Source organism: Propithecus coquereli, unplaced genomic scaffold (assembly GCF_000956105.1).
Source record: "Propithecus coquereli isolate 6110/MARCELLA unplaced genomic scaffold, Pcoq_1.0 Scaffold137, whole genome shotgun sequence".
Lineage (NCBI taxonomy): Eukaryota > Metazoa > Chordata > Mammalia > Primates > Indriidae > Propithecus > Propithecus coquereli.
The window spans coordinates 2,982,038-2,998,986 of record NW_012137969.1 but is presented as its reverse complement, the minus strand read 5'-3'; the positions used below and the strand labels follow the sequence as shown (position 1 = coordinate 2,998,986).

General features: G+C 41.5%; 1 protein-coding gene across 1 annotated transcript in view; it reads left to right on the top strand.

Moving 5' to 3' along the window:
* The window catches only part of DAGLB (diacylglycerol lipase, beta), a 32,970-nt gene that overhangs the window by 2,471 nt on the left and 13,550 nt on the right, over positions 1–16,949 (top strand). The window contains exons 2-8 of the mRNA XM_012638988.1: positions 1,045–1,196; positions 7,177–7,348; positions 8,226–8,484; positions 10,064–10,186; positions 10,998–11,125; positions 13,547–13,673; positions 16,247–16,330. Coding sequence (XP_012494442.1) covers positions 1,045–1,196; positions 7,177–7,348; positions 8,226–8,484; positions 10,064–10,186; positions 10,998–11,125; positions 13,547–13,673; positions 16,247–16,330 — 1,045 coding nt within the window. The remainder of the gene's footprint in view (positions 1–1,044; positions 1,197–7,176; positions 7,349–8,225; positions 8,485–10,063; positions 10,187–10,997; positions 11,126–13,546; positions 13,674–16,246; positions 16,331–16,949) is intronic.

Genomic DNA, 16,949 nt, shown 5'->3' with positions numbered 1-16,949 from the left:
GTCTCTTGCTCTGTTGCCCAGGGTAGAGTGCTGTGGGGTCAGCCTAGCTCACAGCAACCTCCAACTCCTGGGCTCAAGCAATCCTTCTGCCTCAGCCTGCCTCCTGAGTAGCTGGGACTACAGGTACACCCCACCAAGCCCGTCTAATTTTTAGTAGAGACAGGTCTCACTCTTGCTCAGGCTCGTCTTAAACTCCTGATCTCAAGCAGTCGTCCTGCATCAGGCTCCCAGAGTGCTAGGATTACAGGCATGATACCACACCCGGCCAGGGCCACGTATTTCTGAGATCGTTTCACCTTTATTATTTCTAGATACAAAGTCCTAATATCACAAAACTGACAAAAACATAGGGCTTGAATCCTTCATAGGGCCCTCTTGCCAAGTGGTGTTCTGTCTTCTGCTGAAATACCTCTAATGATGGCTTGTTGTTGCTTTGGGTTGCCTGGTGCTGTCTTTCATTGTTCTGCGCTGAATTACAAGATGTAGTTATGAGGCCACAGTACTTCCTTCAAGTTTATCAGTGTTCACTATGGAACATCTTTACATAACTGGTTCCCACCCTCTTGGTTTTGTATTACACACAGCAGATTACAATGTGTGTTTGTTAATTTCTTAATTCAAAGAAGTAAAAATTCTCTTGTTCCTGTGTTAAATAACATAAAAAATAAAAAAAATAAAAATGCTCTTGTTAATAATTTAGCAAACATATTGTTTGTTGGTTTACCAGTTATGTGTTTCTGAGTCACAATGGAGATATTTTCCAGCAGCTCACATTATATGTGCTTGCTTATGGCTTTAAATTCCTCTCATGGATTACAACAAACACAGGGTAAGAACGTGATGTAAGCATGGAAAGTATAAAACTCATAAGGAAAAAAAGCCATAGTCTTTAGTTGACTTATTAGATCTTTTATTGATGAAAATTGTATTCCAAACTGAACCTTGCCTTGTTTTGGAAAGTATTAACTGCGTTTATTTTTTTATATCATGTTTTACAAAGCAGTTCTTTGGATTCCGTTTCTGACCCTCCCTGTTTCCCCACAGGTGGATTGGCATTCTGACTTTGTATCTCATGCACAGAGGAAAGCTGGATTGTGCTGGTGGGGCCCTGCTCAGCAGCTACTTGATCGTTCTCATTATCCTCCTGGCAGTTATTATATGTACTGTGTTAGCCATTGTGTATGTCAGCATGAAAGGTAAAAAGTAGCCTTTTCTATTCAACACCTATTTTTTTTTTATTTTAACAGCTTCATTGAAATATAATTTGCATACCCTACAAGTGATCCATTTAAAGTGTACAGTTCACTGGTTTTTGGCATAATCACAGAGGTGGGCAACCATCACCACAATCAATTTTAGAACTTTTTCATCACCCCAAAAAGAAATCTTGTACCCATTAGCCGTCTCTCCTCATTTCCTCCTAACTCCCCCAGCCCTAGACATCCAATAATTTGCTTTCTATCTCTATAGATTTGCCTATTCTAGACACAATATATGTGGCATTATCCACTATGTGTCCTTTTGGTCTGGCTTCTTTTTTTTGTTTGAGACAGTCTTGCTCTGTCACCCAGGCTAGAGTACAGTGGCATCATCATAGCTCACTGCAACCTCAAACTCCTGGGCTTAAGTGATCCTCCTGCCTCAGCCTCCAGATTAGCTGGGACTACAGGCATGGGCCACCACGCCTGGCTAATTTTTCTATTTTTTTTAGAGATGGGGCCTAGCTCTTCCTCAAGCTAGTCTTGAATTCCTGGCCTCAAGCAATCCACCTGCCTCGGCCTCCTAAAGTGCTGGGATTACAAGCATGAGCCACTGCGCCCAACCTGGTCTGCCTTATAAATTTAGCATAGTGCTTTCAAGGTTCATCCATGTTGTAGCATGTATCAGTACTTCATTCCTTTTTATGACTGAATAATATTACATTGAATACCACATTTTACTTATCTATTTGTCAGTTGGTGGACATTTGGGTTGTTTCTACCTTTTGGCTATTATGATATTATGCTATGAATATTTACGTACAAGTTTTTGTGTAGACGTATGTTTTTATTTCACTTAGGTATGTACCTAGGAGTGGAATTGCTGGATCATGTAGTAACTCTATGTTTAACGTCTTGAGGAACTGCCAGACAGACTTTTCCAAACAGCTGTACCATTTTACATTCCCACCAGCGGTGTATAAGGGTTCTGATTTCTCAACATCCTTCCAACACTTGTTATTGTCTGACTTTTTGATTAACAGCCATCCTAGTGAGTGTGAAGTGGTATCTCTTTTTTTATAATCTCTTGGTTTCAATTTGCATTTCCTTGGTGACCAGTGATGTTGAGCATCCTTTCATTTGCTTATTGGCCATTCGTATATCAATAGACATTGAAATGTCTATTCAAATCCTTTGCCCGATTTTAAACTAGATTATTTATCTTTTTATTTATGAGTTGTAAGAGTTATACCTATTCTTAATAATTTTTTTTTTTACATGTTACAGTTTTCTGCAATCATTTAACTGAGAATGTCTCTAGAAATGTTGGAAACCTTCCCTATTTGATTGCTGTAATTCATAGAATGAGCTGAGCACTCTAATAACTACTAAAGAAATGCATTAGTAAATAAAAATCCATCACTCAGAGGCAGGGCCGTATGGCATGCCACCATCCACCATGTTTTAGTGTTTTATCCCTGCTTGAATCAGGATGTAGGTGGCATGCTTATCATTTGGTAGATGATGATGATAAACTTGGAGGGCCCAGGGGTAATACAGTGTGTCACAGGATCAAGATCATCTTAACAGTTTGGAATAATGGACCGAAACATGAAATAAGTTCACTCACGGGAGAAGTGTGGAGGGGAGAAATGTTAGTGGCAAAATGTTTCATGAGAAAAAGACCTTAGGGTTTTGGATGATGAAGAAGAGTGGCATGTGTCCACTTACTATTGTAGCACACGGAAAATAGAGTTCTATGTATTTTAGTGTGCCTCTAAAAACATGGATGCATGGGGTCTGGATTGAAGAAAGTCCCAGTTCTGTGGTCTGTGTCGGCCCCCAAATGTGGGTTGCCATTGGTGCTGGATGCTGAAGGAAAGGAAGAAGCAATGTGTACAATGTGGCTTTAGCACTGTGAGGCTTCTTAATGGAGGTAAATTATTTAAACTGGTGTCATTTTCGATGTGGCATTATCTAACTTTTTTGCCCTTTTTTTTCATGCTACATTCTGGTTAGGCCACTGAGTTTATAACTGTAATAGTAGGTTCAGATTGGAAGCAGTAAGTATAAACTTTTTTCTTCCTTAAATATTTGTTTTTCTTCAGATATTTTTGGTGGTGTCAGGGCATAGTCACATTCCTGTGATGGATGCTCATATTCACTCAGTCCCCTCCTCCTAGATACTTGCTTGATGCCTGTGTCATCACACACTGCTTGTTGTCAGAGCTCAGAAATGGCCTACAGGGTGCCGCAGGTGTTGTGAGTTGCCTATCTCAAGCCTCCTCCAAATGGAACCCAGTTTTTTCAATATATCCCCGCATCTCATCCCCCATCCCACACGTACCAAGTATGTGTCAGAGATGCAGGCCCTAGGCCCAGCTCAGAAATGAACTCATGTCAGTGGTTGATTCAGGAATGAACATGAGACCCGATTTGGGCCAGTGAAAGGGAGAGTTTGCTGGAAGGTTCTGGGAAAGTGCTTCCTTGCTCCTCTAGGAAAGATCCAAAATCCACATACCACTCACCTTCTGGGTGATGCTGTGTCTCCACTCACAGCACACGAGGAGCTGAGCAGAGGAGGAGAGAGCTGTGGGAAACACAGGGAGACAGAGCCAGAGTCCTGAGTCCCAGCAGACCAGGCAGTGTCCTGCCTCTGCACTTCCAGTCCCTTGTGTCAGTACAGTTCCTTCCTGCTTTTAAGCCAGTTTGAGTTGAATTTTCTGTTCCTTGCAGCTAGAGATATCCCAACCAAACTGAAAGCAATATTTTTTAAAAACATGTTAGTTTAATTGCCAGTTGTTACAAATAATTAACATCATATGCCTTATTAAAAATACTGTGTAAATCTTATGACAAATACCAGAAATAAAGGTTTAAAAAAAGACATGGGAAAAAATATTTATAACACATGAGACCAAGAGGCAATCTCCATAGTATATAAGGGCTTCTACAGTTAAAAAAGAAAAAAGCCAATAGTCAGAAAAATGGGTAAAGAACATGAACAGTAAAGGAAATGTAAATGATTTTTAAATATATGTAATATTAAGCCTCAATCACAATAAAAACTGCCTTAGATAGTATACTGAGTTGGTGTGTCTGTGCAGAAACAGGCAGCTCATTTTGTTGGTGGGAATGTAAATTGGTTGAATCTCTGGAGACCAATTGATGGCTCTCTGTATGTATCGATTTTTTCCTTTCTATTTGCACTTGTGCAAAGAAATGCTTGTAGGGATCTTCGTTGCAGTGTTGTTTGTAGGAACAAAAGATCAGAACAAACTAAATGCCCGTCAGTATGCCAACTGATTAGGTAAACTGTAGTTTATCCACATGATGGTCTACTCTATACATGTTAAAAATGAGAAAATTCTTTGTGAACAGAGGAATTATTTCCAATATGCTAAGGCACAGGACATTCTATGTAATTTGCTGCTTTTTTCTAAAGGATATATACATTTTGTTTATGCACAGATTTTCTGGGAGGATATACAAGTCAGTGGTTTACTTCTAGGGAAGGCAACTGAAGGACTGGTGCTTCTGGGTGGGAGGAAGGCTTAAAATTTATTTTATACCTACTTGAACTGTTTGTACTTTTTACCCTTTAGGTGCATTACCTGTGCAAAATCAATGAGTTTTTTACAAATTGCAAATTTTAGGTATATTTTTAAGTTACTAACACACTGGTTAATTTTATTCTTGATAGATGAATAACTTCTATTGCCTCTTTTATTTCATAAGTCAAGTCCCAATAATCTGTCACTTGAGCTGAAAGACAATGTTTATTTAGGTTTTGGCTGATATTCCTCCCTACAAGAAACATCATAAGTTGTAGAGGGAACATTTGGAACAAATAGATTTCAGTCATCTTTATTCAAAAGACTGATCCTCTTTTTCTTGGTCATAAATATATATAGCTTAGTTGGGAAAAATCTTGATATTGTGGTAGTTTCTATTATTGATTTGAGAACCTCCCAGATGAAATCCTACTGTTGCTACCATGTGGTGGATTTAATTAGGGACAGTTCATCCTCATGACAACCACATTTTCATAGAACACTCTTGACATACAAAGTCTGCCGTTTGCCATGTTTGGCTTTGATTATGGGATGTCTCCTTGCATTTCCTCTGCATTTGTGTCTCAAGAGCTCATTTCTAATCTCGTGCCAGAAAAGATTGCTGTAGCGGCTGTAGGTGTTGGATCTAACAATTCTGTGATACAAGCCTTCTTTTTCTTGCTCTTACATAAGTGGCTATGCCTGGTGAAGGATGGTAGGGCTGTTTAACCAAGACTTGCTGAGGACGTTACATTCAGGAATGCAGCTGTGCTCTTCGGTTGTGGGCCCATTTGCATCCTGAGGCCGACTGCAGCAGCCAGGTCTATGCCAGTATCCCTTTATCTTGAGAAGAAAATAAATATGTAAATAAAATAAAAATTGGTTTTCTAGGCAGATGTAACTATGTAAAGGAGACCTTTTCAGTATCTTGTTTCTTTTCTGGAACCTTAATCAGAACAACTCCATTTCTTGTCTCCTTGTCTATATATTTATTTCATTAATGCAGTATCAGTAGTTGTCCTCACTGTTGGAGTTTCAAGTCCAGGTCCTGCTGACATTACAACATATCTTTAATCAGAATCCCAGCCCTCGGCCGGGCGCGGTGGCTCACGCCTGTAATCCTAGCTCTCTGGGAGGCCGAGGCGGGCGGATTGTTTGAGCTCAGGAGTTTGAAACCAGCCTGAGCAAGAGTGAGACCCCGTCTCTACTAAAAATAGAAAGAAATTAATTGGACAACTAAAAATATATAGAAAAAATTAGCCGGGCATGGTGGCGCATGCCTGTAATCCCAGCTACTCGGGAGGCTGAGGCAGGAGGATCACTTGAGCCCAGGAGTTTGAGGTTGCTGTGAGCTAGGCTGACGCCACGGCACTCTAGCCGGGCCAACACAGTGAGACTCTGTCTCAAAAAAAAAAAAAAACAAAAAAACAAAATCAAAATTTTGTCTTTGTGCCAAAAATGAAACCTGATAGTGCCTAATACTTTATAATGTTACTCTATGTAAGTCATTCTAACAGAAGATAATTTTGGAATGTAAAAGCTGTTTCCTTACCAAATCATACTTTAGAGTGTAGATTTTTTGGGGGAGGGGTCATTGTTTTTGTTTTAATCATGTGGCATTTTATGTTACTTAGTGTTTATTACAACTTTTCTCCAAGGGGAGAAAGTTGATATTTTACGTTAAGAATTAAAGAACACAGGCATGTATTCATACTTGGATTTGTTTTACAAATACACTAAAAATGTCATGTCTAAATGTTAGGCTTCTTCAAGTGGTCTTGCACGACAGAATTGTTCACTTCCCAAAAATGAGGACCATGGGGGCAAAGAGCCCAGGTCATGCAGACCTGGATTATATTTTAGAAAATAACTGTTAAGTTCTCTGAGCCTAAGTTTCCTTATTTATAAAATGGGATAATGACTAACCCACAGTCATTGTGAGGATTAAAGAATAATGGGCATGAAGTGTTTTAGGATGGTATCTAGAACAATATAGGTTTCAGATAGACATGGAGCTTATTTTCCTGGCTGTTAGAACTTGGGTGACCATATATCCCTGTATGCCTGGGACGATTCTGTTTTATGCCTGTTGTCCCAGCATAATTATGAATAGCGCCACTTTTTGTTCTCAAAAGTATCCCAGTTTGGGCAATGATTATATAGTCACCCTAGTTAGAACCCAGGAGTGTTTGTAATCTCTGGTAAATTTAAGAAATGAATCTGAGGCTTTTTGTCATGTTTCTATCCTTACTTTGTCACCTGTTCTCAAACTTAGGCATTGTTTACCAATTACAAGTAGAACAAGTCAGTTGGTGGGTGTGTGTACAGTACAAATGTATGCTCTAGTAGCTGTATTTTTATACAAAGGAAGTTCTTATCTCTGAGGAAGCAAGTGAGCAATCTGAATATTTTCTGTATTTCAGGAACCATTTGTAACCCTGGACCTCGGAAGTCTATGACTAAGCTGCTTTACATCCGCCTGGCGCTCTTTTTGCCAGAGATGGTCTGGGCTTCTCTGGGGGCTGCCTGGATAGCAGACAGTATTCAGTGCGACAAGATAGTTGTGAATGGCATCATTGCAACCGTCATTGTCAGGTGAGGTCTTCTTCCTTCTCTTACCGTTTAAATGCATTTGAGATGTATGTGAACAAACCTTTCTGACTAACACAACAGATAGCCTGGTGTTGTGTGGGCTTCCTAAAATAGTTAGAAATTGGATCCTCTCTGAGTAACTCTTGAAAATTTAGAGACCCTCGTTTACATGAGAAATAACTCACCTTTCATTATGCTTTTATTGATGTAGTTTTTTTCTTACTGGTTCTTACTTTTCTCATTCCCTCCCTTCCCTTATAAGAAGGAAGAAAACCGAAGACCAAAACAAGGGCAAAAACTAAAACTGAAGGTATGAGAAGAGATATAGTGTCAGGAATCGCTACAGGGAATAATATTCTAGAATGATAAAGTTTTCACATTCTCTAGGCTAAAAATCTTAGATGATTGGCAGCAGAGTCTGTTCACAGAGGTGCATCTTCCCAGCAGCATAGTGTATTCATGAACCCATGTCTTGCACACCGTGGGCAATATAGAAATGTATAAGCATATGAACAAAAGACCTATCAGAGTATCCTGTGATACAGAAATTCTTTTGCTGATGCATTGAGGAATAAAGGCCAGGGGTATGGAGAACAAGTTCCAGCTACTTCTGTGCCCAACAGACAGTTCTGTGTTCCTTTTGTGGTCTTTGCTTTTAGGGCTGTGATCTTTGTGGGGCCTGGGTTGGCTATAGGTTCATAAGGAACTTTCTAGAAGAAATGAGTTGCTCATCTCAGCCTGGTTCTGAGAGATCCTCATCTTCCTTGGTAACTGGACCCTCAGTTGTAGAGATGTAGAAACAGCCCAAAGGAGGGAGCCTTTGGCCCTGCATCTGGAGGGGGCCCACAGTCATCAAGCCTTTCCTCTCTCTGTTTTGCAGTTGGATCATCATCGCCGCCACTGTGGTTACCATTATCATTGTCTTTGACCCACTAGGGGGGAAAATGGCTTCATATTCCTGTGCTGGTCCCAGTCACCTGGATAGTCATGATTCAAGCCAGTTATTTAATGGCCTCAAGACAGCAGCTACAAGCGTGTGGGAAACCAGAATCAAGTTCTTGTGCTGTTGCATTGGGAAAGACGACCATACTCGAGTTGCTTTTTCGAGTACGGCAGAGCTTTTCTCAACCTACTTTTCAGTAAGCTGAAGGGGTCTGGTTTGGTCTCTTTCTTCTGTTTAAATGCTTCTTATGTGAAGATGAGTACTTTGCATTTTGAGCCAATTCCCCTGTTCTGTTTTAGCTTTTGAGAACCCGGAATCTTGGGATGTGTTGGGATGGGGGGAGATGGGTCTGTTGGGGTGAGAACTCAAGGGAGCAGTTAACCTGTGAGGGCCATTTATTTTCAGATCCTGCCTCTCTGGTCGGGTACATCTTTGTATTGACACCTATTCGTTATACTGCCAAGATTTTGAATTGGTTTTTAAGGAACTAAATAATGTAACCTATATATTTTGGGAATAATTTGCCAGTTATCTTTTTATGTATCATCTACGCAGCTAGTACTCAGCAGACACCAAGTACAGGCAGTGTCATGCATTGAAGGTAGTATCAGATAGTGATTTCTTACTACTTTACGTCATGATGGAAATGATTATCCTACTTTTTTTCTGGCTTATTCTACAAGAAAGATTATTCTACTTTTGAAGAAAAATTTGAATAGATTATTGCAGAGCAGAAGGGTATCATCCTTCTAGAGCAATTTCTTTGGTGATTTGGAACTATTTGTTTTTCTTTCACATCCAGCGTGTGATTCTGTCTTTTCATATGATGTTCTCTGATAAGCTGCTGTTATGCTCAGCACTGAGACCAAGGAGGGAAAGAAGAGTTCTTCTGACATCCTATGCACCTGCCGGTCCCTTTCTCTCATCTCTGTGGTGTCCAGCTTTGTTCAGGGCTGGTCAGGGCTGGTCCCGTAGCCTAATGCCAGTCCATAGCAGCAGCCTCCACGTAGGCATTAGAGAAGTGTGTCCCCTCAGTAATTTAAAGGAGCGCTTTCCACCTAGTCTTGAGATATTTGGAAGAAGGAGGGAGAGAAGCTGGTTGTTTTTAGGGGCTATCTTAATCTACATCATAGGCAGGACTGATGGCTCAGAGGCCAACTGGCCAGAACATTGTCCTTTCTCATGAACTGGAAATACCTGAAGGTGGTTGAGGATTCCTGACTCCTTCGTATCTATCCTGAAGAAAAACGGTACGGTCAGGCCCAGGAAGACTCACTCTCTGTTGCTTTACTAGCTTAGGGATCTTTCTGAGCCTTGCTATACCCAGTGAGTATAAGTTCAGTCTCATAAATCTCTGCCATAGAGTATGTTTCAACAAAACCTTCACAGCATATTAAAAAATGAGAGTATACACTTGGGCTAAAATTGTGTATAACCACAAAGAGAGAATTTATTCATTTATTCCCCCACTTTATGAAAGATTCGAAGTAGGTTAAAAATAGATGAGTCACTTGACATGAAATTTTAAAATGGAGATCAACAAAATTTTTCATATTCTCCAGTGGATTTGTCTGGGGGCAGGATGTGAAAAATACTAAGCTCACATATAGAAGGAATCCTGTAAGGAAAATTCTCTTTAAAATATCTTTGTACATGTAAGTGTATCTATGTGTTGTGAGTACATGTGCCTCTGACCTATATAAAACTGAATTTTGGGGAACTCATGGGCAGTTCCTGCTGGGTTTTATGACAGGCCATTGTGGTTTCCCACCCAGGACACAGATCTGGTACCTAGCGACATTGCAGCAGGTCTTGCCCTGCTCCATCAGCAACAGGACAATATCGGGAATAACCAGGAGCCTGATGAGGTGATCAGCCACTCCCCAGGGCCCTCCCAGGTAAGCCTGTGTTCCTGTCGGATTGTACAGTTTTGACATTTATTTTACACCTCTTTGTAAATCTTCAAAAATATACAGCTAGCCAACAGCAATTTCAGTAGTAATTGGGTTGGAATCTGATTTGTGGCTTCTGATGGTTGTAATTTATCACATGTCAGGTGAAGCTTCTTCTCATCACCTGGCGTTCAGATAGCGGGAGCCCATTCCTGGCCAGTTCACCATCCGTTGTATTCTTAAAGCCTTGTGTTTTTAGGTAATTCACTGTTGGAGTCTACATATCAGACAAATTTCTTCTGGGATGGAACCTGTGATCTCCCCTGGCATGTTTGCTTTCTTCTCTGGGCTTACAGAGCAGAAATAGTTTGGCTTTGCTTGATGATAGTTTTCCTGCCACGGATTTTTATGCTTTGGAAAGAGAAAATTGCACATAGCCTGTGTGTATTTCCCTGCCCCTTATTAAAGCACTCAGTTTTTGGCAGCCTGTGCTGCAGTGGCATGGAAATCTGCTAGTCTGATGGCATCTAGTCAGGAAGCACTGGCTTATTTCAGCAGGAGTCAAAAAAGTCATTAGGGTTGTTTTTGCTGTTAACTCCCATCACACTCGCTGCAGTCCTATAACTTGAGGAGTCCATCTCAGTCTGTATTTAAGGGCCAGTCTTCCCTTTGTATGTTCTCTGAGAGTTCTGTTCCGTGAGGAAGGAGCAGGAAGAATCAGTAGTTTGAGTTCAGTTCAGGTTTAAGATCTTAGTGTGTTGATCCTCTACATAATGAGTTCCCCTAAATAAAAATCTTTTTTTTTCTCCTCTTCCAGGAAGCTGATTTGGATGCAGAATTAGAAAATTGCCATCATTATATGCAGTTTGCAGCAGCTGCCTATGGGTGGCCACTCTACATTTATAGAAACCCGTTTACAGGGCTGTGCAGGATTGGTGGTGACTGGTAGGTTGGCATGGTCTGAGGCCTCCATATTTCCCTTTTAAAAAACCTTTCTATTTTGAGATGTTTTAAAAACTTGCAAGAATAGTACAAAGAACTCCCATATATCCTTTATCTGGAGTCACCAGTTGTGACTCATTTTGTCACGTGCTGTCTCTCATTCTCTGCCCTTCCCTCCCTCCCTCCCTCTCGCTTTCTCTCTCTTTCTCTCTCTCCCTCTCTCTATATATATACATATACGTACGTATATGATACACACATAAATATTTTTTATACATAATTTTCCCCTGAACCATTTTAGATTTAGTTTTAGATTTAGATTTAGTTATAAACACTGTGACCCCTTACCTCTATTTACTTTAGCCTGAATTTCCAAAGAATGAGGACATTCTTTTACATAACTACAGTAAAATTATAAAATTTAGGATATTTATCATTGACCATTAGCTAATTTACAACTTGTATTCACAGTTTTCCAATTGTCCCAGTAATACCCTTTTTAGCAATTTTTCCTCCAATCCAAGATGACACATTGCATTTAGTTGTCATGTCTCCTTAGTCTCCTTCAGTTTGCAACAGTTCCTTAGCCATTCTTTGTCATTCATGATATTGACATTTTGAAGAGGACAGTGCAGGTATTTTGTAGAATGGCCCTCAATTTGCATTTGTGCAATGGTTTCCTTGTGATCAGATTCAAGTTTTGAATTTTTGGCAGGAATGCTCCATGAGGAACATCGTGACCTTGTTAGTACATCATATCAGGAGATACACGATGCCAGGTTGTCCCATCCCTGGCGACGTTAACATTGATTGCTTGGCTGAGGTGCTGACTGCCAGGTTTTGCCACAGAAGTCATCTTTCGGGGGAAATAGTTTGAGACCATTTAAATATCCTCCTGTTCCTCCTGTTCCTCTCCACCCCATATTTTTAGTATCCATTGGTTCTTGTCTGAATCATTTATTACTAGGATGGTTGCCAAATTGTGATTTTCTAAATTCACCATTTCTTTTACATTAGTTGTCATTTTATAGTAAAGAAGAGCTTTTTCTTCCCTACAGTTTATTATCAATATGGATTTATAGGTTCTTACATTATTCAATGGGTTATAATTACTGATCATTTTGTAGTAAGTATAATATTTGATGTTCAAAATGTCCCAGATTCGGTCCTGCAGACTGGCTCCTGTGTCCTTTTGATATGACCCATCATGTTTGAGCACTTCCTGATTTTCTGACATAAGTTGTTGCAGATTCATCTTGTGCGTTCCCTGGAATGGTTTGTCCAGGGCATCCCCTTCTTATCGTGTGGACAGTGGTATTTAGAAATCAATATGTAAGTGTTAGGTGTGCATATTACTCTTCGGGTGTTTTTGCTTCTGGGCCTTTTCAGTGGACAAAAATGGGGGGAAAATGCAATTTCATGTGATTCAGTCCAATATATATTTATTTTAAAAATCATGAGTTTATACTGATATCTTTTAATTCTGATCCAAAGCCACAGAATTTTTTCTTGTCTTTTCCCATATCATATATGTCTACTTTCTCCACAAGCAAACTCTGGCATCCAACAACATCAATCCTCCAGTACTCACAAAATAGTTTCAGAATTGCTATATCCAGTACTACTACAAAAAAGATCTGCTAAGTAGAGTTTATGATTTGTTTGTGGTTTTTTTTGTTTTTAGACTTAAAGTATTTTAGACTTATTCAAAGTTACTTAGATTAATTCTTTTGTTGTTTTTTTGTTCTCCAGAGTTGGTTATATTATTCATTCAGAAGAATTTTGTTTACCTGCTTCTGTTGACATTCAGTTTTTTTTTTTTTTTTTTTTGAGACAGAGTCTCACTCTTTTGCCCAGGCTAGAGTGAGTGCCATGGCGTCAGTCTAGCTCACAGCAAGCTCACACTCCTGGGCTCAAGCAATCCTTCTGCCTCAGCCTCCCGAGTAGCTGGGACTACAGGCATGCGCCACCATGCCCAGCTAGTTTTTTCTATATATTTTTAGTTGTCCGATTAATTTTTTTCTATTTTTAGTAGAGACGGGGTCTCGCTCTTGCTCAGGCTGGTTTCGAACTCCTGAGCTCAAACAATCCGCCCGCCTCGGCCTCCCAGAGTGCTAGGATTACAGGTGTGAGCCACCGCGGCCGGCCTGACATTCAGTTTTAGGGTCTCTCACATCTTTGTTGATTTAATTTATTTTTTGAATATGTAAAGCATTAACATGATGCCAGAAGTCAAAACTCTGCTAAGAGGTATACACAGAGAAATAGTTATCTTTAAAAAGCCATTCTACGTTAGCCAGGCTAAGTCCTAAAAATTGTAAACTCTAGTGTTCATGTTTGCTGGGAAAAGATGATGATAAGGACTGATATTCCTTGGCAGGTGGCTCTAGCTGACACAGTAACATCCTTGCCCCCTTTTTTCAGTTGCAGAAGCAGAACAACAGAATATGACTTGGTCGGAGGTGATCAGCTCAACTGTCATTTTGGCTCTATCCTGCAGACGACAGGGCTACAGTATAGGGATTTTATTCACATAAGCTTTCATGACAAGGTACAGTATAAGACAGTGGTTCTTAACTTCGCTTGGGTCTTAGAGCCCCTTGAGATTCTGATGGAAGTTATGGGTTCATGCAATTTATAGACACACATACACATGCTGTGTACCATTTCAGGGGGTTCACAGAGCCCTTTGAAAGCCCACATAAGTCCGTTGGTCCAGGTTCAAAACCCAGGTTTAACATAAGATAAAGAAGTCTTCATCAGAGATACCGTATCATGTGTCTTACATAAGCCCATCTTTTATTGAAGAACAATGAGTTCCTTCAGTATTAATTCTGCACAGGTTTCTGGAGTTAATAATCCTTTTTCTGGGTCTTGAGCTCCATCAACAATAGTGTAGTGTGGTGGGTCTCACACCTTGTAGGGCATCAGAATTATCTCGGGTGAAGCTACAAAAGCCAGTTCTGTCCAGCTTCAGTGATCCATGTGTCAGCGTTGCTTAGTAGCTCTCCAGGTGGGTCTTGTGTGTACCAAAATTGAAGAACTGCTGGTGTAGTACAGTGGTTCTCAAACTTTGCTGCCTCATAGAATCTCCTGGGAGCTTTTAAAACTCCTAAAGTCGAGGCCACACCTTGGATCAATTAAATCAATATCTCTAGAGATGAGACCCCAGCACAGGGTTTTTTAAAGCCCCCCAGTGATTCTAGAGTATAGATAATTTTGGGAACCACTACTCTCTAGCCCAGTGGCTCTCACACTACTGTATTTCAGAATCACCTGGGGAGTTTTTGAAAATCCCAATATCTGGTCAGGTACAATGAGCCGATCACAATGGCTCATGCTTTTAATCCCAGCGCTCTTGGAGGCCACGGCAGGAGGATTGCTTGAGGTCAGGACTTGGAGACCAGCTGGGCAATATAATGAAACCTTGTCTCAAAAAAAAAAAGGCCAGGCACGGTGGTGCACCCCTATCATCCTAGCTACTAGGGAGGATGCGGTGGGGGATCACTTGAGCCCAGGAGTCTGAGGCTGCAGTGAGCTATGATTGCATCACTATATTCCAGCCTGGTCAACAGAGTGAGACCCAGTCTCTTAAAAAAAATCCTGATGTCCAGGTCACACCCCATCCCAATTAAATTAGAATGTGTGTGACCAGGTATGGGTATTTTTGTAAAATCCCCAGTGAGTCTGGTGGGCAGCACAGGTCAGGAACCTGTGATAGCCTCCACATTTCCTTGTACTGAGTGGTCATGACAGAAAGGACCAGTGTAATTGAAAGTAAACTTTTCACAGAAGGTTTTTGATGGTTCTGGGAACTCTCTGAAGCTCCCACAATATGGCATCGTTTAAAAGTCCTTGTCCCGTGGAATCAGGGAAATGAAGTCGCAGTCTGTTCCCTGCTTGCTCCAGATGCTGAGTTGCCCACCACAGACAAGTGGCTGTTGTCATGATAATTGTGACCATTGATCAGTTGCCTGCCATGAGCCAGGTACTTTCTCATTTTAGTCTGCATACCAGCCCTTAAGAGTTAGGTGATATTATATCCTTCTTAAAGATGAAGAAACAGAGACTGAGCGAGCTTAAGACATTTGCTTGGGACCACGTCGCAGGAAAGGGGCAGCTGAGTTTCTGACCCAGGTCTGCCTAGCCCCACACCCTTCCAGTGTTCTTTCAGGGCTTGGATTCTGAAGGCAGAAGCCTAGAACTGCAGCTTTAACTGTGGCTGCTTCTAAGTGAAAGTGGCTCACAAGGCCCAAAGCCCTTCACCTGCTGCCTGGACTTAAGCAAAGTAGGTGACTCTAGTCCAGCATTTGATTGCAGTGTAGCACTGCTGAGCCATCCCTCCCTACTCCTGGCAGGAATTGGGTGGTGAAAACCTGAATAGCTGTAGTGAACAGCACCTGTAGTCCTGGCCTTGAGGGATGGCTTTTGGTTGATCAGCACAGAAGTGAACTCATCCATTGACGACTCGGGGATGCTGGCACCAAAATGAGGGGGATAAAGTGGGCATATCCACTGTCTGGCCACATGGTGGATTGGATTTTTGTGGGAGCCAGAGAGAGGGCAAGAAAGAAAAGCTGGGCGCAGTGGCTCTGCGTGTAATCCTAGCACTCTGGGAAGCCAAGGTGGGAGGATGACTTGAGGCCAGGAGTTCGAGACCAGCCTGAGCACCAGAGTGAGACCCTGTCTCTACAAAAAATAGAAAAATTATCCAGGTACGATGACATGTACCTATAGTCCCAGCTACTTGGGAGGCTGAGGCAGGAGGATTGCTTGAGCCTAGGAGTTTGAGGTTGGAGTGAGCTTTGATGATGCCACTGCACTCCAGCCTGGGCAACAGAGGGAGATGCTGTCTCAAAAAAAAAGAAAGAAAGAAAGAAAACAAAGATACTTTTTCATGTATAATAGCATGTTTTATGAAAGCCATTCATTTACAGAATATCAAAGTAGTGAGGGTGAGCAGAAAGGTGAGTTGGGGCATTCCCTTCCTTTTATGCTACAGGACTTGGTGTCATTGTAGTAATAAGCTTCCATGTTATTAGAGATACTGGGATGGTCTAACTTTGTATTGCTAGGTGCATGTTTTTGTTACTTACGCCTCATGCTTGTTTCTTTCTCCTTCAGGTATATGAGCTGCCATTTTTGGTGGCTCTGGATCACAGGAAAGAGTCTGTTGTGGTAGCCGTGAGAGGGACCATGTCTCTGCAGGTAATGTTGGGGCCTGACATATCAGACCTGGGAACTGGGGGTGGGAGCCAGGAGCACGAGTCAGCAAGCTGCAGATGCTTGGAACAGAGAAAAACATTCTTAAGTAACAGCATTAGACATAGAGAAAAACACCGAGGGCAGAAAATGAGGAAGTGAGTCCAGGGTTGTGAAATAGTCCCTTTGCAAAAAGGGATGAAGTGGTTTTCTTTTAACTGAAAACTATCAGCAACAGATGCCAGCAGCCTTGGCTTCCAGCCCAAGGAACTCCAAGAGGGGCACCTGCTTGGCTCCCTCCTGCCTGACTTCCCTGGATGTGCCCAGCCAGGGCCCAAGGCCAAGTGACCCTCCCTTGAATTTCCTGCACCTAGAGCCCGAAGGGGACAGTAAATTAAGTCTCTCTGCCGAAAGTCACAGCACTGTTTACCAGTCCCATTGCAAGTTCCTGTTCTGGGTCCTCACTGGCCCCACGTGGGTGCCAGTCTCTCCTCCAGGTGCAGCGAGAACCTCCATTTATCTACCCCTGGCCTGGGTACCCCTCTTCTGTCTTCCCGATTCCTGACTTCTCTGTCCCTTGGAGACACCAGAAAAATTTTTCTCTGTTGAAACTTTTTTCCCCCTC